General features: G+C 43.3%; 1 protein-coding gene across 3 annotated transcripts in view; it reads right to left on the reverse strand.

Annotated features, from left to right (window-relative positions):
- The window catches only part of MORN1 (MORN repeat containing 1), a 565,248-nt gene that overhangs the window by 393,076 nt on the left and 147,075 nt on the right, over positions 1–25,097 (reverse strand). For all 3 annotated transcript variants that reach the window (XM_068240670.1, XM_068240672.1, XM_068240671.1), the window contains exon 7: positions 8,986–9,082. In XM_068240670.1, the coding sequence (XP_068096771.1) occupies positions 8,986–9,082 (97 nt within the window). The remainder of the gene's footprint in view (positions 1–8,985; positions 9,083–25,097) is intronic.

Consider the following 25,097-nt stretch of genomic DNA (forward strand, 5'->3'; position numbering starts at 1 on the left):
GACCACCTGTCATCAAAATTTGCAGATGCTTATACCCCTGAACAGTCATTTTGAGACATTTGGTTTCCAGACTACTCACGGTTTTGGGCCCGTAAAATGCCAGGGCGGTATAGGAACCCCACAAGTGACCCCGTTTTTGAAAAAAAGACACCCCAAGGTATTCTGTTAGGTGTATGACAAATTCATAGAAAATTTTATTTTTTGTCAAAAGTTAGCGGAAATTGATTTTTATTGTTTTTTTTTTCACAAAGTGTCATTTTTCACTAACTTGTGACAAAAAATAAAATCTTCTATGAACTCCCCATACACCTAACGGAATACCTTGGGGTGTCTTCTTTCTAAAATGGGGCCACTTGTGGGGTTCCTATACTGCCCTGGCATTTTAGGGGCCCTAAACCGTGAGGAGTAGTCTAGAAAACAAATGCCTCAAAATGACCTGTGAATAGGACGTTGAGCCCCTTAGCGCACCTAGGCTGCAAAAAAGTGTCACACATGTGGTACCGCCCTACTCAGGAAAAGTAGTATAATGTGTTTTGGGGTGTATTTTTACACATACCCATGCTGGGTGGGAGAAATCTCTCTGTAAATGGACAATTGAGTGTAAAAAAATTCAAACAATTGTCATTTATAGAGATATTTCTCCCACCCAGCATGGGTATGTGTAAAAATACACCCCAAACACATTATACTACTTCTCCTTGGTACGGTGGTACCACATGTGTGGCACTTTTTTACATCCCAAGTGCACTAAGGGGCCCAAAGTCTAATGAGTACCTTTAGGATTTCACAGGTCATTTTGCGACATTTGGTTTAAAGACTACTCCTCACGGTTTAGGGCCCCTAAAATGCCAGGGCAGTATAGGAACCCCACAAATGACCCCATTCTAGAAAGAAGACACCCAAAGGTATTCCGTTAGGAGTATGGTGAATTCATAGAAGATTTTATTTTTTGTCACAAATTAAAATCAATTTTTGCTAACTTGCGACAAAAAATAAAATCTTCTATGAACTCGCCATACTCCTAACGGAATACCTTGGGGTGTCTTCTTTCTAAAATGGGGTCATTAGTGGGGTTCCTATACTGCCCTGGTATTTTAGGGGCCCTAAACCGTAAAGAGTAGTCTTGAAACAAAAATGACCTGTGAAATCCTAAAGGTACTCATTGGACTTTGGGCCCCTTAGCGCAGTTAGGGTGCAAAAAAGTGCCACACATGTGGTATCGCCGTACTCAGGAAAAGTAGTATAATGTGTTTTGGGGTGTATTTTTACACATACCCATGCTGAGTGGGAGAAATATCTCTGTAAATGGACAATTGTGTGTAAAACATTTCTCCCACCCAGCATGGGTATGTGTAAAAATACACCCCAAAACACATTATACTACTTCTCCTGAGTATGGCAATACCACATGTGTGGCACTTTTTTGCACCCTAACTGCGCTAAGGGGCTCAAAGTCCAATGAGCACCTTTAGGCTTTACAGGGGTGCTTACAATTTAGCACCCCCCAAAATGTCAGGACAGTAAACACACCCCACAAATGACCCCATTTTGGAAAGTAGACACTTCAAGGTATTCAGAGAGGGGCATGGTGAGACTGTGGCAGATTTCATTTTTTTTTTGTCGCAAAGTGTCATTTTCCGCTTACTTGTGACAAAAAATAATATCTTCTGTGAACTCACTATGCCTCTCAGTGAATACTTTGGGATGTCTTCTTTCCAAAATGGGGTCATTTGGGGGGTATTTATACTATCCTGGAATTCTAGCCCCTCATGAAACATGTCAGGTGGTCAGAGATGCTGGAAAATGGGAAAATTCACTTTTTGCACCATAGTTTGTAAACGCTATAACTTTTACCCAAACCAATAAATATAGGCTGAATGGGTTTTTTTTTAATCAAAAACATGTTTGTCCACATTTTTCGTGCTGCATGTATACAGAAATTTTACTTTATTTGAAAAATGCCAGCACAGAAATTAAAAAAAAATCATTTTTTGACAAAATTCATGTCTTTTTTGATGAATACAATAAAAAGTAAAAATCGCAGCAGTAATCAAATAGCACCAAAAGAAAGCTTTATTAGTGACAAGAAAAGAAGTCAAAATTCATTTAGGTGGTAGATTGTATGAGCGAGCAATAAACCGTGAAAGCTGCAGTGGTCTGAATGGAAAAAAAGTGCCTGGTCCTTAAGGGGGGTAAAGCCCACGGTCCTCAAGTGGTTAAAAAGTCTAAATATGCTAACCCCTCCATACATTTCCCTGTCAATTTTTCTCCAGGAAATTTTGCCCCTCCCTAGAGACCCTATGGTTATCCAGTTTTGTCACTTCCTCTCACTCTCCCATCCAGGACTTCTAACAAGTGTCACCCCTCCACTGGTACTCACTCCCACAGCCTATCCGTCTTGCTACAAGCCTGGAAATTTTCAAACATACCCTCAAGACACTCCTGTTCAAACAAGCCTATTATTTAAAGCTCACTGCCTCACCTGCTAACCCCTTTGTCTACTCCCCCATTGTCTCCACCTCACTACCCCCTAGATTGTAAGCTCACAAGAGCAGGGACTTCTCCGTTGTGTTTTCTGTTTCTGTGCATTTTATCAAGTGAGCATCCATCAGTACTGATAATGATGGTTTTCAAACTACACAACAGTGGTATATATCTGTACTTGTATCACTAGTTGTCCTGATTGTACAGTATGTTGAACTTCTTATGTATCTATGCTCCCCATTATTGTATGTTTTTGTACAGCGCTACAGAAGAAGTTGGCACTATATAAATCAATAACAATAATAAAGTTAATTTCAGTACATTTCACATTCAATGAAACGATTTATTTATGTTATTTTTAGTTATAATAATACAAGGTATAGGCAGCTACCAGTTTTAATCGGAAGGGGAAGGCAGTTGAAAGGAGTAGTGGCAAAGCCAAAACTTTGAAGTGGTTGTGTCCAGCCTGAACTGAATTATGACCAGTAAGATTGAGGTGTAGTGAATGAGGGAGCAAGAATTGTATACTCAATCTCGTGACAAATTGGGCCTTTCTCGCTCTCGCCGTGGATTTCTGCAGTAATGGCGCATATTTGTGTTAATTAACATTGAAGAATACTTACTAGCAAAGCCCCTATACATGCTAGAGTCCTAAAATTTGCTAGGCATGTTAACCAGTTCGGCCTATCTGGATGAGCTTCCTCGTCCAGATAGGCACTGCTGCTGCCGCCGGCTGGTGCGCGCGATCGGGCGCGCCCCTGCGCGCGCTCCCGCCGCCCACCGCTAGCCCCCCTGATCAGTGAATGGGAATATAATTCCCATTCACCGATCTAACTTCCCCGCAGAAATACAGATGCTTTCTCTCCAGAGAGCGCGGTATTTCTGCCCCCAGGAAACTTCTCCCCAGCATTTTAGTTCCTGGATGCGAGATCGTTCGCATCCAGGACTTTTTTCACTGTGGCCATCTTGTGGCCAAATAGTAAACTGCACCCACATACATTTTTAATAAAAAAAAAATATTATTTTACATTTAAAATTAGCAGTTTCCCTCCCACACCAAAAATTACCCACATACATTTTTTTTATAAAAAAAAAAATACAATAAAAAAAAACCAAAAACAACATAAATAGTTAAAAATAGTTACCGAAGGGTCTGAACTTTTTAAATATGCATGTCAAGAGAATATGTTATTATAATATTTAAAATTATAAGCTTATAAATAGTGATTGACGCAAATTGAAAAAATGCACCTTTATTTCTAAATAAAATATCGGCACCATAAATTGTGATAGGTACATCGTTTAAACGGTGTAATAACCGGGACAGATGGGCAAATAAAATACATGAGTTTTAATTACGGTAGCTTATATTAATTTCAAACTATAATGGCCAAAAACTGAGAAATAATGAATTTTTTTTCATTTTTTTCTTAATCTTCCTGTTAAAATGGATTTAGAAAAAAATAATTCTTAGCAAAATGTAGCACCCAAACAAAGCCTAATTAGTGGCGGAAAAAACAAGATATATATCAATTCATTGTGATAAGTAGCAATAAAGTTATAGGCGAATGAACGGGAGGTGAACATTGCTTGGATGCATGAGATTTTCGGCACTGCCGTGCTGAACCAGTTAAGAAGAAGAGTGGGGACATGTGGGAAAAAATCTTTCAAAAAGACCTTGTAGCTTTTGAAAAAAAATCGATTTTATAGTTACAATAGGAAAAATGGGTTTTAAACGCAGTTAAGTGACAGATAATATATCTACCTATCGATAGTGAAAATGTACATATATCAACAGAAAGAGCAGTTAACTTCCAGGTGGGTTTCCAGGTGGTCAATGGGCAGGGTGTTATGACCACCTGATAACCCGGTGAAGATGGCAACAGTTTGGCCAGGATTTGCTTTACAGCTGCAATACTGCTGTAAAAGGACTCCTGGCAAATATAACTATTGTTTCCATTATTAAAAGTGCATTTTAAAAAATGACATGGGGTCCCCTCCCGCAGCCTCTGCAACCCCTAGTCATCCACCCGTGTAAGGCTCCATAGCCTGAGCTATGCCAGCCCGCATGATCCATGATATGGGGGGCTCTGGAAGAGCAGGGCAACAAAGCTTGCCCCCTCTCCTACAGAGCCCTTGTCCATACCATACTCATACCCACCTCCAGTGCCTAGGAGGAGGGTGGGGGTAACTACATATATGCCTGTGGGTGTAGGCTCTGGGTAGGTTCATGGTGGCATCTGTCCACCCCTCCCCATGGGTAAGGAGTACTGAAAGAGTAAAGCTGGCCACTAATGATACAATCTTTTTCATCCAATCTTACCATTTCTATTTAATACAAGGTAACTGCCTAAATGATCCATTCAGTAGATTCACTCAGTTTAACCTTATACTACATAGATTTGGTAAAATTGGATGAAAAGGATTGTATCGTTAGTGGCCACCTTTAGAAAAGAAATAAAAACGTAACAACAAGAAAAGTATTTTAATACTGTTAATTAACCATAAATGCTTACCTTTGGTTAACCACTTGAGGACCTAGGGCTTTCTACCCCTTAAGGACCGGCCACTTTTTTTCCATTCAGACCACTGCAGCTTTCACGGTTTATTGCTCGCTCATACAACCTACCACCTAAATGAATTTTGGCTCCTTTTCTTGTCACTAATAAAGCTTTCTTTTGGTGCTATTTGATTGCTCCTGCGATTTTTACTTTTTATTATATTCATCAAAAAAGACATGAATTTTGGCAAAAAAAATGATTTTTTTAACTTTCTGTGCTGACATTTTTCAAATAAAGTAAAATTTCTGTATACATGCAGCGCGAAAAATGTGGACAAACATGTTTTTGATTAAAAAAAACCCCATTCAGTGTATATTTATTGGTTTGGGTAAAAGTTATAGCGTTTACAAACTATGGTGCAAAAAGTGAATTTTCCCATTTTCAAGCATCTATGACTTTTCTGACCCCCTGTCATGTTTCATGAGGGGCTAGAATTCCAGGATAGTATAAATACCCCCCAAATGACCCCATTTTGGAAAGAAGACATCCCAAAGTATTCACTGAGAGGCATAGTGAGTTCATAGAAGATATTATTTTTTGTCACAAGTAAGCGGAAAATGACACTTTGTGAAAAAAAAAAAAAAAGTTTCCATTTCTTCTAACTTGCGACAAAAAAAAATGAAATCTGCCACGGACTCACCATGCCCCTCTCTGAATACCTTGAAGGGTCTACTTTCCAAAATGGGGTCATTTGTGGGGTGTGTTTACTGTCCTGACATTTTGGGGGGTGCTAAATTGTAAGCACCCCTGTAAAGCCTAAAGGTGCTCATTGGACTTTGGACCCCTTAGCGCAGTTAGGCTGCAAAAAAGTGCCACACATGTGGTATTGCCGTACTCAGGAGACGTAGTATAATGTGTTTTGGGGTGTATTTTTACACATACCCGTGCTGGGTGGGAGAAATATCTCTGTAAATGACAATTTGTTAATTTTTTTTACACACAATTGTCCATTTACAGAGATCTTTCTCCCACTCAGCATGGGTATGTGTAAAAATACACCCCAAAACACATTATACTACTTCTCCTGAGTACGGCAATACCACATGTGTGGCACTTTTTTGCACCCTAACTGCGCTAAAGGGCCCAAAGTCCAATGAGTACCTTTAGGATTTCACAGGTCATTTTGAGAAATTTCGTTTCAAGACTACTCCTCACGGTTTAGGGCCCCTAAAATGCCAGGGCAGTATAGGAACCCCACAAATGACCCCATTTTAGAAAGAAGACACCCCAAGGTATTCCGTTAGGAGTATGGTGAGTTCATAGAAGATTTTATTTTTTGTCATTGTTTGGGCGGGTGATTGAGTGCCCTAGGGGCAGATAGGGGTCTAATCTGATAGGTAGCAGTGACAGGGGGTGATTGATGGGTAATTAGTGGGTGTTTAGGGTAGAGAACAGATATAAACACTGCCCTTGGGAGGTGATCTGACGTCGGATCTGCGGGCGAACTATTGGTGTGGGTGGGTGATCAGATTGCCCGCAAGGGGCAGGTTAGGGGATGATTGATGAGTGGCAGTGACAGGGGGTGATTGATGGGTGGCAGTGCCAGGGGGTGATTGATGGGTGGCAGTGACAGGGGGTGATTGATGGGTGATTGACAGGTGATTGACAGGTGATCAGTGGGTTATTACAGGGAAGAACAGATGTAACTAATGCACTGGCGAATTGATAAGGGGGGGGGTCTGAGGGCAATCTGAGCGTGTAGGCGGGTGATTGGGTGCCCGCAAGGGGCAGATTAGGGTCTGATCTGATGGGTAACAGTGACAGGTGGTGATAGGGGGTGATTGATGGGTAATTAGTGGGTGTTTAGAGGAGAGAATAGATGTAAACACTGCGTTTGGGTGGTGATCTGATGTCGGATCTGCAGGCGATCTATTGGTGTGGGTGGGTGATCAGATTGCCCGCAAGGGGCAGGTTAGGGGCTGATTGATGGGTGGCAGTGACAGGGGGTGATTGATGGGTGGCAGTGACAGGGGGTGATTGATGGGTGATTGACAGGTGATTGACAGGTGATTAGTGGGTTATTACAGGGAAGAACAGATGTAAATATTGCACTGGCGAATTGATAAGGGGGGGTCTGAGGGCAATCTGAGCGTGTAGGCGGGTGATTGGGTGCCCGCAAGGGGCAGATTAGGGTCTGATCTGATGGGTAACAGTGACAGGTGGTGATAGGGGGTGATTGATGGGTAATTAGTGGGTGTTTAGAGGAGAGAATAGATGTAAACACTGCGTTTGGGTGGTGATCTGATGTCGGATCTGCGGGCGATCTATTGGTGTGGGTGGGTGATCAGATTGCCCGCAAGGGGCAGGTTAGGGGCTGATTGATGGGTGGCAGTGACAGGGGGTGATTGATGGGTGATTGACAGGTGATTGACAGGTGATTGACAGGTGATCAGGGGGGATAGATGCATACAGTACACATGGGGGGGGGGGGTCTGGGGGGGGTCTGGGGAGAATCAGGAGGGGGCAGTGGCAGGGGGGGAGATAAAAAAAAATAGCGTTGACAGATAGTGACAGGGAGTGATTGATGGGTGATTAGGGGGGTGATTGGGTGCAAACAGTGGTCTGGGGGGTGGGCAGGGGGGGGGGGGTCTGAGGGGTGCTGTGGGCGATCTGGGGCAGGGGGGGGAGAAATCAGTGTGCTTGGGTGCAGACTAGGGTGGCTGCAGCCTGCCCTGGTGGTCCCTCGGACACTGGGACCACCAGGGCAGGAGGCAGCCTGTATAATACACTTTGTAAACATTACAAAGTGTATTATACACTTTGTATGCGGCGATCGCGGTGTTAACATCCCGCCGGCGCTTCCGTATAGCCGGCGGGATGTTGTGGCGGGCGAGCGGTGACAGGCGCCGGCGGAGGATCGCGTCACGGATGACGCGATTGCTCCGCCCATGCCCTTAGAAGGACCGCCGCCTCTGTGGGTGAGCCGGTCCTTCAGGGCTCCACTTCCCGGCCGCCTCTGTGCATTAGGCGGTCGGGAAGTGGTTAAACTCATGACAATATCCTCTCGTTATGCTGATTGAAGATTTACAACAAGCAACAAACAGCACCACACACATACAGCAGGCCCCGCCAAAGCATTTTTGAAACTGCCACTGGGTCTTCTAACAATGGGAAGCCCTGTGACACTTTCAAAAGATTGCAGAGCAAGCTCCGACCTTGTGACTATTGCCAAAACCGCCACTCCCCCCTTCTCCCAAACACATTGGACTAACCCCGCCGGCACACGGGGCACCCACAGCACCCTCCCCTGACACCCCTGGTGACCCCAACACACGACACTGCTTCACCCCAACTAACATTTGCCTACAAGGCAGGCGCTTAGCTTAGATTCCAAATTCTATCACAGGTTACATCCCATTGATATCGCCATGTGTGAAGGTAGCTACCCTGTCCTCATACTGGGCACTGGAGGTAAGTATGAGCCCCTTGTGCTTAACTGAGCAAGGGTGTTTTGCAAGTGGGTTAAGTCAAGGATGTCTGGCTGCATAGGGGACAGGGGGAAAAAATGTTAAAAATTGAGTTGCATGTTATTTTTCTAACTTTCAATAATTTTATGAAAAAAAAATAAAAATACTAAGAAGGATATGCAAGAAGATAGCGAAGTTGTAAGTGATGAAGCTGCAGGAAACAAAAAACACCAAAAGCAATACATATCACCCACCAATACAACTGAAAGCAACTATTTGATTGTTTAAGCCAGTGTGTTTAGAACACCAAGTGAATATGATTTTGCATATGCATCACAAGCGTTAAATCTATTATCAGATATCTCGGAAAAAAAGTGTGTGAGATGTAGGGTGATAGTGTATTGGCATGAACTGAGTTATTTGCAGTCGGAATTGCATCAGGCCCCATATGGTATCATGAGTAAGTAAAACACTATACATAGCCTATAAATTACAGTGAGTATAATAACTGGTTAGAATAATAAAGTGCATACCAGCAGGATGGCCATTGATCCAGGGGCCGTCATAAATGACTCCCGAGCAGTGAATCATTGTTCCTTGTCCACTGAAGACACCATTTCTCCACTGTCCCTGAAATAAAAAAAAATGGATCCACATTAGGATTGCTGTGCCTGCTGCTTAATAAAGAAGGGATTACTTCTGTGACTTCTCAATAGCAGACTGGGTGGGCCTAGGAAATGAACAACGCCATAGAAATGCTCTAAGATCCTGAATGGCAGACCACACAATATTCAAAGATTATGCAATGCGCCCCCTCAATAAAGAAGTAGGACAGAAAAAAAGTAGGTTTTCTGGGAAGACAAATGTGTCACCTTATAAGCAAATATCTTGCCTCAAAGCAATTGCTATAATTGGTTGCCTTTTCTTGCTTGTGTTTTGTTGCTGAGCAGCTGCCGGTGAATTTTTACGCTGAGAATTGCTTTGCAATTTCCATCTCACAACAATGAGTATTCATACGACTGACAAGTGTGAAACATATTCTGTTAAAAATAAAAAAAAATAAAACACCTGCAAAATTTTGGGACATGTCAGCCAGTTTGTGCTGCCAAGATGTCTGTGGCGCGAAAGTGTGTTGCTAAGTCTAGGCTTCCTTTATGTGCAATACAAAGGGGAGGGAAACCCAAACCTGTGGGAGTCTTTCACAAATTACAGGGAGAGACAGGTGGAGCTCAGGATGATTTTAATCGCTGTTTAATAGATAGTTTTATAGATGGGCAAATCTTCAGCGACACCTTCTGAGGTTTAGTGGTCTTATTGGAACAGCGTTGCCCTGAGCATCTGCACAGTGGTGCTCGTCTGGCAACTGGGAGATATATGCAGTCCTCTTAAAGAGGAACTGTAGCTAAAATGGGGAAAACATAAATCAATACATTGTAAAGTGAGAAGTTAAAAAATAGAAGAGAGATCAATAAACGATTGATATCCACCATGTAATTTGTTCATATAGTTTGATCTACAAGCAGCCTTCATGTAACCATCTTTACTACTGGCAGACATGAAAAAAACAGCACAAACTGCCATTATCTATAACCACACCCCCTAACAATGCGATAGACTAAAACGTTTTTTTTTATAGATATATACGTATGCACAAAGGGAGATACTGGTTGCTTGGCACTTGGAAACAGCTGTTATTTCCCACAATGCAACAAGGCTCACAGACAGCAAACTGTCCGGACCTAGGTCCTGACATCACACTGAGTTCTGGTTTTTGTGTCATAAGTTTAGCCAATAAGATAAGGTCAAAGTGAATCTATGACCACACGTTTATAAAATGAATTGTAATTGTAATTCTCTCACCAATATCACAGGACTAGAGATGGTGTCTCTGCTGTGCTGCCAGAGGAATGTGTATCTGAGGTGCATATGATTTGTTCAAAATGCATGTCCCAAGTATGAGATGGATTAATGCGATGGTGTTGGTCTATTTCCTATTGGTTGCCCAAGGGACTAGGGCAGACCCCATCAGGTGTGCTCTTTTGTGGGTGCTCCAGTACACTACAGCTATATTGGTAATTGAGGACTCTTGTGGTGGGGGTGGAGCATTCTCCAAGCCTCCATCATCCGGGTGTGCAGACGTCTCCCTTGGACACTGACACCTACTACATAGGTAGCTTACAGCTTGGATATCGGGAGGATGTATCAGCCCATTTTCATATTGTGAGCAAGTTCTCCATTAGGTCCATTATGTTATGCAGTATATTGAAGTTGACCAATAGGAGCAGTTTGGTGATGGAAGAAGGGGTAGGCACAATTCAAAATCTAAGTCTCACTTCATAAACTCACAGGCCCAAACTAGCAAGACACTTGATGGCTCCCATAGGAGGAGACTGGCACTAAGACAAAATGGGGGACATCTTATGAAACTAACTTTGGGAATAAATAAATATTGTTACTGACACTCCCATACACATATAGATTTCCACCCAATGTTCCAAAATGATTGATTCCTTTCTCAAAGGCATCTGCCCCACCCCAGATTTTCCATCCTGTCCAAAACATTTTTGGTCAAAATTGATCAAAATTTGATCGATCTGACATTTTGGAGAATCGACTATCAGCAGATGAATCCAATGGAAAAAAATCGATGAGCGTATGGGCACCTCTACATATTACAAATTCACTGAGCATATGGCAGCCATTGTATGACATAAGTGATTGCAGAAAAACATTGACAGTGTATAGACGACAATACTCATTTAAGCCCTTAACCCCCCCCCCCCCCCCCCAAAAAAAAAAATTTGCATGGAATAACGGTGTTTCTTACACATCTGCTATAATAAAAGAGTATTTTATTACATTGAATTGATTCACCATACAAGTTCTTCCTTCTAATTGCCGAGTGATAACATACCAAAAAAAAAAAGAGTAGAGCATGCTTCCCTGATAAGGCTGTTAGCTTAGCAGTGAGACAGGTCGGAACAGCATACTGAGGTTCAATTGGCAGTGGCTGCATGGACATGTGAGAGCCACCATAGGGCATCATTGAGGAACCTAAAGAGGAACTTAAACTTTATTCCAATCAGTAGCTGATACCCCCTTTCTCACAAGAAATCTTTACTTTTTCTCAAATAGTGCATAAGGGGGGTCTGTGTGGCTGATATTGTGGTAAAACCCCTCCCAAAGTGTGATGTCATGACCTTGGTCATGACAGTTTCCTGTCTGTGAACCTTGTTGCATAGTGAGAAATAACAACTGTCAAGCAACCATTATCTCACTCTGTACATACAGTATGTATATCTATAGAATAGACAACCTTTGTGTGCCTGAGATCTTGTTACTCAGGGTATTTATACTTACCTGGGGCTTCCTCCAGCTCCATGAGGTGTGTGGGCTCCCTTGCCATCCTCCTCAGCCACTCTGGACAGATTTTGGAGGAGATTACAAGGCAACAGTCGTGGACAATATTACAATTCTGTGCATGTGCACCCGCTGCTCAAGTACCTCATGGGGCTGGAGAAAGGCCCAGGTAAGTATAAATACCCCCAGTAATGAGATCTCAGGTTCCCTTTAAGAGTGGATCATTGTCTATGACCATGACTTTGGTATCAGAGGTAACTTGTAGAACTTGAGCCTCTACAATTAGTTGGCTCTAGTGGCTTGAACTGTACAAGGTTCCACTGTTACCAAGGGACTTACACATAATTGGGCTCAATTCTGGTAGCTCTGTGAGGTAAATATTTTTTGGTAGGTAAAATACCTCATGAGGTATTTTCCTCTTCTTTTATCAATTCTGAAAGATTTTTCTCCATTTCAGAACATGAGGTAAAACATGTGGTAAAACATGAGGTAAATGCATAGAGTGAGGTAAAACATGAGGTATATCAGTGGTAAGCCTGCAGCAAATAAGTAATAGGCCTCGATTCATAAAAGTGCTGTCGGGAAGGTAACGTTGAGCGGGGAAACACCGCTGTCGGTATTTCCGCCTTCAGGGTGGCAATTCATAAAAATTTTGCTAGTTGTGACAGGCGTGCGGAGATATTCCGCTGTAGGCAGGCGTTAGGCTGTCGGGAGACATGCAGAAACAGGAGAAGCAGGCGGAATCCCTCCGTGCGGTGTTCTCTCTGCAGCTGCTTGGGAGGTCTGTCCCATTCACTGCAATGTATTCCGCACGCTTCTCGCCACATCAGAGGTAGCGGTAATACCCGTCCGCATACCGCTACCTCTAATCTTTATGAATTGACATTTGTTACTTTTGCTATGATAATTGATCACTCTGCTCGCGAATGTCGGCTTTTCATGCGGAAAAAGCCTTTATGAGTAAAAATTCTGCTGTGTGGTCGGTAAAGTGTGCCGTTTTCAGCATTCCCGCATGCGGGAATGCTTTATGAATCGAGGCCATAGTCTTTAATTGTCTTCCATAAGTTAGGATAGTCTTTGGAAGATGTTTTTTTTTTGAGGAGGGAAGGTGTATTTGATTATGTAGCAACCTATGAAAAGTAAATTTATAGGCATCCATTACAAAAAATAAATAAATAAAAAATTCAGCTCATTTACCTTTAGAGGCTGGGGGAGTGGTAGGAGCACTTTTAGAGGCTGGGGGGAGGGGGGGTCGGAGCACTTTTAGAGACTGGGGGAGGGGTCAGCACTTTTAGAGACTGGGGGTGTGAGTACTTTTACTTTTAGAGGCTGGGGGTCTGGAGGGGGGGTTACAGCACTTTTACTTTTAGAGGCTGCTGGGGGGGGGGGGGGGGCCTCAGAGCACTTTTAACCAGAGGAGGAGGGGGGGGGGAGAAATCGGTGTTTGCCGCAGTTTTACTTAATTTTTTCTAAAAATAGAGGCTGTGGGTTGGAGCATTTTTACTTTTATTTTTCCAACCAGAGGTTGGGGAATGGCAATGTTGAGGGGGGGGGGGGGGGCGCAGCAGATGAAGGATTGTACAGGGTTTGGAGCACTTTTTCTTTTTAAAAACAAAATGGAAGCTGGGGCTGAGGGGGATTGTTGGTCAGATCACTTTTATTTATTTAAGCAAAATATGGGGGATCTGAACACAGAACAAGCTGAAAAGGCTCCATGTTATGTGACTGATATCACAATTCTGTCACAGCACTGCATTTATCATGTGGTAGAGGTAGGTCTAATTATGTGAGGTAAAAGACATGCAAACACGCGTCTTATTTTACTTCAGAATTCAAGTGTGAGGTATTTCACTACTAAATACCACACATTTTTAGTAGAAAATTACCGCATGAATTACCTCATGAAATTACATGAGGTAAAACTTTACTTAAACTACCAGAATTCAAAAGTTGATTTCCCTCATGAGGTAAACCCAATTCCATGAGGTAATAATTTACTAAACACTACCAGAATTGAGCCCAGTATGTGGATGCAGAAGATGATCTGTCAATGAAGCACATAATTCATGATTTGTTGGGCTTCTGCTACTGGGTTGCCCATATATCTTTATGGATTCAATACCTAGGATGATTACAATATTTGGATTGTGGGAGTGAATAGGATTGTCCTAGACAGCCTTATGGTATTCACAATTCTCACTAAATTGGAATATTTTCTTAATGTGGTTTATACCATTGCTGTGCTGTCATTTTAATATTAAACATGTTTTCTGTATTTCTTTATGGTATGCTATTACTCAAAATTAGAAAGAATAACTTATTCTATTGTGAATCATTTTAATGTAATAAAATACTATTCTATATTTCCTAGTACATGTAGTGTCAACACCTTCATCCTATGTGATTTGTTTTTTTTTTTTTGTTTTTTTTGGGGGGGGGGGGGGAGTTGTTAGTTACTGTGGTGGATATTTGATTAGGAAAAAACAGGAATTATTTTATTGTGTCTTCTTAAGGAGTTAAACCCAAGTATTTTGTATAGAAGACCTTTCTTTAAAGCGGACTATAACCCTGCATTTCAACTTTGCTCTAAAACATTATTTACAGCATATTATATGCAACCAGCATTTTTTTTTTTTACTAGACCAGCATTGGAAGGGTTAAACACAGAGGTTTAAAATTCTGTGGAGAGATATGCAGAAGTTCAGATAGATACATTTAACTAAATAGAATGTAACAAGTGAGAGATGTTTCACACTCTTTGGCTGTCCTCCAGCTCCTTCTCAGTCAGAGAGAGTGAGTCACATTCAACACTTAGATACATTTATGTAAACAAAATGTATCTAAGTAAGCTTCGGATGCGTCTGCAGTTCTCTCCAGGAACTTTAAAGCTCTGTGTAACCCTTCCAATGCTGGTCTAGTAAAAAAAAAAAATGCTGGTTGCATATAATATACTGTAAATAATGTTTTAGATCAAAGTTGAAATACAGGGTTATATTCCACTTTAAAGAAAACTTTATTGTAGCCTTTAAGAACATGTACTGTAATAATCACATGTAAATAATTTTGTCATGATTATGCAGTCATAAAGGATGCAGGAAATTTGGGCACCTGCGGCTAATGGGCAATTTGGGGGGCCCATAGGCACTAATGCAAATATCGACAATTGGGTGCCAAAAGCAGAAATTTGGATGCTTGATAAATAGCGGGCATCTGGCCCATCCAACTGATTTTTTTTGTATTTGAAATGTATCATTTTGAAATTTTGAAATGTATCATTTTTGTAATTCATTATTTTGAAATGTATCTTTTTTATATATTTAGGTTATTTGCAGGGGGGGGGGGGGTGTAGAGACATGGGGAGGTGGTTAAGGTTAGGCATTAGGAAGGGGGGGGGGGGGTTAGGACCAGGCGCCAGAAAGTGGGGTTTTAACCACTTCACAACTGAGGGGTTTTCCCCTTAAAAACCAGAGCATTTTTCACTCCTCCCAGGCAGTCTTCATTCATTTATTTATTAGGCAATATGGTTGGTTATTGGGGACTGGGGTCCCCAAAACCAATCATTGGACTGTGGAGCTGGTGTGCACGTGCGCGCGCGCGGCGCGGGGTCGCGCGCTGCACCTTTGTTTACAACTGTTGTTATGAATGAAGACTGCCTCAAGCAGAGGCAGTCTCCATTCATTTATTTGTCATGTGGTATGATTGGTTATTGGGGACTGGGGTCCCCAATAACCAATCATTGGACTGCAGGGGCTGTGCGGGTGGGTGTGTGATCGCGCGCACACGGACAGAATAACAATGTGCCGGCGGTTTGTTATGAAGACTGCTTCTCTTTGAAGCAGCCTTCATACATCAATCGGGGACTCTAATTGGATTTAGGAACACTTGTTCCTAATGTCCAATTAGTCAACTGCTGTGCGGGCTGGCTAGATTGTGCGAGCGTGTTGCCCCGCCCACTCCCGGCATGTAAACAGAAACATACGCCTTTCTCCGTCCCTGGGGGTGAAGCAGTGCGCAGAGGGACGGAGAAATTTAGCACTGCGGAGGTAAAGTGGTTAAGGTTAGGCATCAGGAAGGGTTAGGTGTTAGGAAGGTGGTTTTAAGGTTAAGTGAGAGGAAGTTTAGGGTTTAGGGTTAGGCATGGAAGCGGGAAGGGTTCTGTGTGATTATAGTGTTAGGGTTACCTGTAGTAAAGTATCAGTAACATTTCACAATGTTTTACTATTGTCATTACCACTGTCATTTTTTTTTGTTTTCATTTGGCACCCAGTTCACAGTGGTAATTATCTTTAAACCTTATACCGGCTTCACCCTGTGCCCATTTTTACTTGCACCTCTATTTCATGCATGTGTTATAAAATTAATAAAGGTTTTTTGAGTCATTTTTGGCAACACTGGATTTTTAAAGGCAATAATGAAATCGGTTTAAAAAAATATATATTTTAAAGCAATTGAATTATTTGTGACATTTTAAATGAAGAAACTTTTTTAAAATTATATATTATTAATTTAGTTATTTATTACTGTGAATGTATCTGAAAGTGAAGCTATGAGTAGCATAAAGGCAGCACCAAAGTTATTATTTAGTATCACTCAGAGTGTAGGTATCATTGGCTTTCTATAGCTTATTAGAACGCATGGCACATGTGTACAATCATGCACATAGCTTGAGAAGTGTGCCCTCAGGGCATCATTCACCATCACAAGAGCTCAGTTTTTCAGAAATGGCAAAAGTAAGGTCACACTGAAGCAGTGAAAATGATGGTGACGACCCTGAATTAATAGGGAATGGCACAAGAGCTCCTATCCAGAAAAACGAAAGATAATACTTTCAGAGGTAATTAACGCCACGTTGTATTAATGCAACTTGTAGAAATGTATTTCATTAAATATGCATATATTTTTTTAAATAAAAAAAAAAAGTTTTCTCAGTAGTCATCTTAAAATTAGTGAAAAAAATGTACATGTGCTCATCTTCTATTACTGGCTTCTCGCTACTCCCTTCAAGCAAGCAATGAGAACTATTTCACCTTAACTAATGTGGGGATTGAAATGGCAATAGAGATGGCTTGAACCTCCGATTTTAGGTCCGCGAACCTCGAATGCGAACTTCCGCAAAAGTTCGGTTCGCGCGAACTTTCGTGGACTTCAATGGGGAGGCGAACTTTGAAAACTACAAACATTCATGCTGGCCACAAAAGTGATGGAACAGATGTTTCAAGGGGTCTAACATCTGGAAGGGGCATGGCGGAGTGGGATACACGCCAAAAGTCCCGGGGAAAAAAACTCAGATTTTACGCACAGCAGGGTTTAAGGGCAGAAATCACATTTTATTGCTAAATTGGAGGCCTAAAGTGCTTTAAAACATCTTGCATGTGTATACATCAATCAGGTAGTGTAATTAGTGTACTGCTTCACAATAACACACCAAACTCACTGTGTAACGCACCGCAAACAGCTGTTTGTGTAGTGACGGCCGTGCTGGACTGGTGCGCACCATGGCCAGAGTGCAGGCGATATCGTTTTTCAAGCCCATGTGGTCGCCGGGCTGAGGTAGCTCAATGACAGAACAACAGTGACTGTCCAGCTGATCAAATTTGGTCTGTCTACAATGAAGCAACGACCTTAATATCTTGGGTGTGCCACTCTGAGACACTCATAGAGCCAGCAGTCATTGCTTTGTGATACGCAAGCCCCTTCACCGCGGCAAGGTAACGATCACGAAGAGGAATTGACACATGTACATGCCTTTTGTTTTGTTGTTGCAGCTGCAGTGCAGCCAGAAAAATTAGGCAGGCATGTACACACTAGAAAAAATTGTTATTGGTTTTGTTAGCGGTCAGTGCTAGCATCTACCTTAAAAATTCAGGAATCCGCCTTGAGTCCTGGACCGTGTTAATGGTGGTGGAGAAGGCAGTCAAGTGGCCTGCAGGCAGAGATGCTGTGTAGGGAGTGACTTAGTCTTGGGGAACTGTATATATATATATATATATATATTAGGGTACAATCCTTTTTTCTAAAAGTGAAGGATCCAAAATCCAAAAAGTCCTTTTAAAAGGCAATCCACTTTGCCTGTATAAACATTTGGTTACTTTATAGAAAAGGACTTAGATTCAAAAAACGAGGAACTGAATTGTTATAGTATCAAAAACTTTGTAGAAAAACTTTATTAACATGTATTGCGAAAAACATTAAAAGAGGTTCTTCAATTCCACATAATTAATTTCCAATAAATGGTACATCAAAATACATCCAAGGGGCGGAGCAAGATGGCCGCCTGAGCAGACGTACAGAGAAGAGCTGCTGCTCTCAAACTTCCAGCCGTCATATACCAGCGGGCACCACGCACTAATTTTGCCTCCCTAACGGGACACTCAACCCTCCTGCACCCACCCTGATATGTCCAGAAAGCGGACATAGGCACCCAGGAAGCCCGGAAATATTCTTCCCGCCGAGACGCCGGCGTCATTTTGCCTGCCAAGCGGAAGGATAAAGCCATACAGACGGTAATGGCGGACTGTGCTACCAATACGGAAGACAGCATAGGGGCTCTAGAGTTAATGGACGCCATCCGAACATGCCAAACTACGGTCACGAACAAGCTGGACCATCTGGAGGCAAAATTCGCCTTAATCCAAGAAGACGTATCTGCAATACGCCAGCGGGTCACGGGCGCAGAGACCAGAATCAGCGACCTGGAAGACTCCTCCGCAAACCACAGACTTTCCATAAGGGATCTACAGACAGAGGTAAATACACTGAAAGCTAGAGCCGAAGACTCCGAAAATCGGAACAGGCGCAGTAATGTCAGGGTCCTGGGGCTGCCGGAAGGAGCAGAGGGAAACGACCTGGTGAAGTTCATAGAAAATCTGCTCAAAGACATCATGCCTGAAGCCCCATTCACATGCTTTATGGCGGCAGAATGAGCACACCGTATGCCCTCTACCCCTAGCCCACCGGGCGCGCCACCACGCACCTTCAGAGATCGAGATGTTATTCTTCAAGAATCCCGCAAACTGGGGCCTGTCACCTACCAGAATGCACAGCTTCAGTTCTTCCTGGATTTTTCTGTGGAAACACAGAAACAAAGAAGATCCTTTCAAGCAGTGAAAAAACGCCTCCGAGACCAAGAGATCCAATACTCTATGCTGTTCCCGGCCAGGCTAAAAGTGATTTATGGCGACACCACACGATTCTTCACGCTCCCAGAAGATGCCATGAAATGGCTGGACAAACTACCAAAGTAACTACAACCGTGAGTAGGCTCCTCACCCTCCTCCTCGGCCCTCGTGGCCTGAGCTCCTCGCTTCTGCCATGGCCCCATCTATGACCCTAGCACTTATACACCCCCTTTACAAGAAGAGGAGCATGCCACTACCCTGGTCCGAAGGGTACACGCACTAACTCTCCTCGGGTAACTACGAACTCTGGCTGCCCTAAGACGAAGGGGCGACGCAGGCCTCATCATTCCACCCTATATAATGTTATGCTATTTTATTTCACACCGACTGTACCTGCACAGCCGACCTTTTGGCCTTACTATATTCACCCGGGGACTAAAGATCAGGCCCAACACGACAACACCTCCTGATGGGAGATGGCGCACTTACAATCTGGCCTTTACGTGGCAGGGGACTCTCTCTGTGACATGTGGAAAAGCTAACAGACTATGAACAGGACTGTCTGTATCGTATCCATGCTATCACAGTACCTGTAATAGAAGTGCGCTGATATACTGGAAAGGGGATGTAAATATCGGTCTGGCTCCAGAAACTGGACTCCACAATGCTCCTTAAGAAGACGAATATCCGCCGCTATATGTATATACTGATCTGTATAATTAGCACATTGAAGCCTTATTACCAACCTGGCAGCACTATTCTTAACTTAGGCCTATATTGTACAGCTGGAACCGAAGCGGGAGGTTTGGGGGGGAGAGGGAGAGGTTTAGATCCGCTGGCAGGGTGGGGGGATGGGGGGTGTCATGTAATACCCAATATTCAATAATGGATTGCCCAATTATAAGCACAGAGCAAGCTCTTAGGGTATGGAAGATATCCCCAACTCTCTGTCACCGGTGATAGAGGACGGGATTAACACCATTTTTGCACATTGTTCCCCCTACACAGGCATAGCTTAGTGTAGAGGGAGGTTGTTAGGGATCCAAGCTATCTTAGTTCTACAAGAATAGCGGGGTGGGTTAAGGGAAGGGACACGTAACACTCAGGATGAGATATAATTCATGTTTTTGTTTTCTCTCTCCTATTTTAGGTGTTATGATTTCGGTTTTAAATTTCCTTTGTGTGGCAATCCTGGACAGACCATGTGCTCGGCATTTTGCGCCCTGTGCTGCTCGCAATTACCTGCAGATAGTGACATCAGTAGGTTTGACCTTCATTACTCTGTTCAATATATATCCAAATGTCAGCTAAAGTTATATTTTGGAATGTACGGGGTCTTAACTCGGCAATCAAAAGGTCATTAGTTTTTAACTACCTCCGCAGCTATAACCCTGATATCTGTATACTTATTGAGACGCACTTGCACGGCAGTAAAGTCATGTCTCTTAAAAAACCATGGGTGGGATACTATTACAACGCTACCTACTCCACTTATTCAAGAGGGGTATCTATCCTGGTGCGCAAAACCCTGCCATTCCAGTTGCTACACGCCCACTCTGATGGTATGGGCAGATAAGTTATCTTACACGCCAAGATACATGGAGAGGAATTAGTTATTGTTGGGTTGTATAACCCTCCCCCAGCCAATCTGGAAATGCTTAGTGAGATTATGACGCATACCTCAAAACTTCACACCACTAACATCCTTCTATGTGGCGACTTCAATATGGTCCTCTCACCTTCTGCAGATCGCCTGACACCCACCCCTAGGGACTCCCTGCACCTAAAAACATGGGCCCAATCCTTTAATTTATTGGATATGTGGCGCTTACAGAACCCAGATCAAGTGGGATTCACATGTCATTCATCCTCTTACCACTCACTGTCTAGGATTGATTTTGCGCTAGCTACCCCTCCCATGGCCAAGCAGATAGGCCACATTAAATTGCTACCGAGAGGAATATCAGATCATACACCACTGGAAGTCAAAATCCTGTTTTCTAGACCATACACCCGTCCTTTATGGAAACTTTCTGCCAGCTGGATTATACATGACTTTGTTAGTTTAGCGATGCGACCTCATTTGGAAGAGTACTGGGTCCACAATGACCGTTCTGCAGACCCCTCAGTTGTGTGGGATTCCTATAAAGCCGTTACAAGAGGGCACTATATTAAAACTATTAATGAAGCCAGAGTCCAGGACAGGATCTACCTCACGAGGGCTGAACAAGAGGCAGCCTCCGCTGAGGCCGATCATATCTCCCTTAAAACAAACGCGTCATATACAAAGTGGCAAATATCCCTTACACACAGATAGACAGAAACAGGCCTCCTCTAAAATTGAGTCTGCTAGACAACTCCGTATATATGAGCAAGGAGACAGAACCGGGAAACTGCTAGCGTACCTAATAGGGGAAGAAAAACCCTCCTTCCATATTGGGGCTATTAAAAATGAATAAGGGGAGACACTCACGGATGCACTAAGCATTAACGCAGAATTCTCAAAATACTACCAGTCTCTTTATACCTCTCACACTTCCTACCATCCAGAACAACTCCATACCTTTCTGGCCACATTTCACCTTCCGCAGGTATCTGCTGAAGATAGAGTTTTCCTGGAGGCAGATATCTCGGAGGGTGAGATTCGAGGAGTCATTAAAAGCTTACCAAATGCAAAGTCCCCGGGTACAGACGGATTTCCGCCAGAATTCCATAAACAGTATAAGAAACATATTGCGCCTCGTCTCAAAGAGGTCTTTAAACATGCCCTGGAAAATAATACCCTCCCACAATCTATGAAAGAAGCACTCATCACAATCCTGCCCAAAAAAGGCAAAGACCCGCTTCTTTGTTCCTCCTACAGGCCAATCTCCCTATTAAATCAAGACTACAAAATTCTCGCAAAAATTCTCTCCATTAGAATTAACACTTTCATTACAAAACTGATACATCCGGACCAGTCTGGCTTCATACCTGGAAAAGGTACGGACATAAATATCAGAAGACTTATGACTAATCTCTCTTTAGCACATGACAACTCTAAAACACGGATTATTGTATCCCTAGATGCCGAAAAGGCCTTCGATGCAGTGGAGTGGACATTTCTTTGGGAAACCCTTCTAAAATTTGGCTTCGGCACTGAATTTGTCGACTGGCTTAGGATCCTCTACACTGCGCCGGAGGCCAGAGTACGCACTGGTCTGGATGTATCAAAACCATTTAACTTATTTCGGGGTATGAGACAGGGTTGCCCCCTGTCACCCACACTATTTGCATTAGCAGTCGAGCCCCTGGCCAGCCTACTTCGTTCCAACGACCTCATAAAAGGCCTTCAGTTTGGGGAACGCGTAGAGAAGCTGTCACTATATGCAGATGACATCCTCCTGTACCTAGCAGACTCAGGCCCTTCTTTGAATGCAGCACTAAATACCATTCAGGAATTTGGTAGGTTTTCAGGCTTCAAAGTGAACTGGGAAAAGTCGCTAATCCTTCCACTAGACAACCAAATACCAGTTGCTCCTAGCTCCACCCCACTCCAATGGGTGTCCGAGTTCACCTATCTCGGGATTAAAATCACCAGAAACCCCAAAGACTACCGTCAGCTTAACCTCGATCCGGTCCTCTCCAAACTCAAAACTAAGTGCAGGGCATGGCAAACTCTCCCATTAACGCTAGTAGGCAGACTTAATGCTATAAAAATGAACATGTTATCTTATATTTAAAATATCTGCTCAAAGACAATTTGTTCTCAGAACTGTAATAATACCTGATATATATGCTCATTTGAATGTTTTTCCTTCATGCTGATTTTATATCTTAATAAAATTACGTTGAAAGTAAAAAATGAACATGTTACCCAAATTCCTTTACTTCTTCCATAATTCTCCAGTCCCAATCCCAACTCAGTACTTTAAAGAAATCCACAAAGCCATTACATCCCTTCTATGGTTCCCCAAGGCCCCAAGGATAGCTCTTCCCTCCTTACAACTAGATCAATACCAAGGCGGTCTTGGTACCTTTCAAAATCAGGCAGTCCAAGAGCCTCTGCTCTGGTATCCGCCGGGTGGTGGTTCGAGCAGTCAGCACAAAATCCGGCAACGGCCTTAGAAGCAGAAATTATGGGTTCTTTCACAGCCCTTTCTAGCCTCCCATTCCGAGGAAGCAAACACATCCCCCGGGCAACACCTAACATGCTAATGACGGTACAGGTCTGGGAGAAAGTGAGCAATTTATCCAATCAACCAGGTCAGACCTCACCCTTTACCCCCCTCTGGAACAACCCTTCTATTCCAGAATTTCTTACTATTCCAGACCCCAAAGTCTGGGCAGACCACGGGATTTATAAACTCATTGACATAGTAGACGATAACACACTTAAACCCTTCCCTGCCCTGAAGCGTGAATTCCGCCTCCCAAATCATATGCAATTCCGCTACCTACAACTGAAGCATGCTTTCAATGCCCAATTTCTCTCACGAGGAAGGCAACTCCTCCTACAATCCCATACCGCTGAGGGGGAAATAGCTAAAACTGGGCTAGAACATGTGGTCTCAGTGCTCTACAAAACTTTCCCTTACAGGGGGCAGCCCAATGTTACTAAACTCTATCAAAAATGGAAAAGGGACATACCAACACTCACCGAGGAGGTTTGGGGCACGGTCGTGGGATATTATGTCACCACCAACGTATCTGCTCGGGACAAACTTATCGCCTTTAAATTTTTATATAGGAGCTACCTATCCCCAGCCCGCCTGGAAAAATTTGACCCCAATTCACAAGGGGCATGCAACAGATGTGGCTACCTTCATGCTGATTTTTTTCATACAACTTGGCAATGTCCCCAAGTCCAATTATACTGGACCCAAATACATGCAGAACTACAAGATGTCTTCGGGTTGTCCTTGGACCTTGCCCCCGGCCCCATGTTACTTGGATATGTAGCAGATGAGGTACTCTCCACGCACAAGATGCTGGCATTTCGAACCCTTACCTCTTACGCTCGGAAAATGATCATACTGAATTGGAACAAGCCCCTACCCCCAAAAAAGAATGATTGGGTATCACTGGTGCATAAAGAACTAGTCATACTAAAACAGGTGTACCGCAATCGTAAATGCCAAAAAATTTTTACAAAGGTATGGTCATGCTGGACCTCTTACCACAAGCTACATCTAGACGACTGAATCACTTGATATAAAAATCCAATACTAAATCAAGCGGCAGGCAGGGGAGCACATGGTCGGTCCAGGAGGGGCCAGGCTCAGCAAGATTGCTGGCCTTGGGCCTTCGGACTACTGGCCCTCTTATCAGGGCAGTCCAGAGGCGTAGCTAGGGTTTTCAGCGCCCGGGGACAAAGACTATTAATGCGCCCCCTAAGGTGAAGGGTCGTGACCAAATGTGGGCGTGGTTATGGGTGCTCCACATTTGGTCACGCCCCTTCAAATGTACATGGAGGTTAGCAGGTTCACGCTCACCCACCCTCCCTCAGTATGTACCTTCCAGCATGTTCCAAGACAAATTCAGCAATCATGAGCCCCCCCCCCCCATCAAGACAAATTCCGCAATCATGAGCAAACATGAGGCCCCCAACATGACCAACTCAGCAATCATGAGGCCCCCAACAAGACAAATTTAGCAATCCTGAGGCCCCCAACAAGACAAATTCAGCAATCATGAGGCCCCTAGCAAGACAAATTCAGCAATCATGAGGCCCCTAACAAGACAAATTCAGCGATCTTGAGGCCCCCAACAAATCATGAGGCCCCCAACAAGACAAATTCAGTAACCATGAGGCCCCCAACAAGACAAATTCAGCAGTCATGAGGCACATAAATAGACAGCATTTCACATAAATAGGCAGAATGCCCCCTTAATATGGTAGACACCTCTCACCTGGCAGCAGTTCCCCAAAATACACTCAATCTGACAGCAGTGCTTCCCCAAAAATAGGTAGCCCCAGGTCTATAGGTGTCCCCAGAATAGGTGGCCAGCAGTATAGATGTCCCCAGAACAGGTAGCCAGGGGTAGAGATGTCCACAGAACAGGTAGCCAGGGGTATATGTGCCCAGTATATGTAGGCAGGGGTATGTGTCCCCAGTATATGTAGCCAGAGGTATATGTGCCCAGTAAATGTAGCCAGGGGTATATATGCCCAGTATATGTAGCCA

Source organism: Hyperolius riggenbachi, chromosome 6 (assembly GCF_040937935.1).
Source record: "Hyperolius riggenbachi isolate aHypRig1 chromosome 6, aHypRig1.pri, whole genome shotgun sequence".
In the NCBI taxonomy this organism is placed as follows: domain Eukaryota; kingdom Metazoa; phylum Chordata; class Amphibia; order Anura; family Hyperoliidae; genus Hyperolius; species Hyperolius riggenbachi.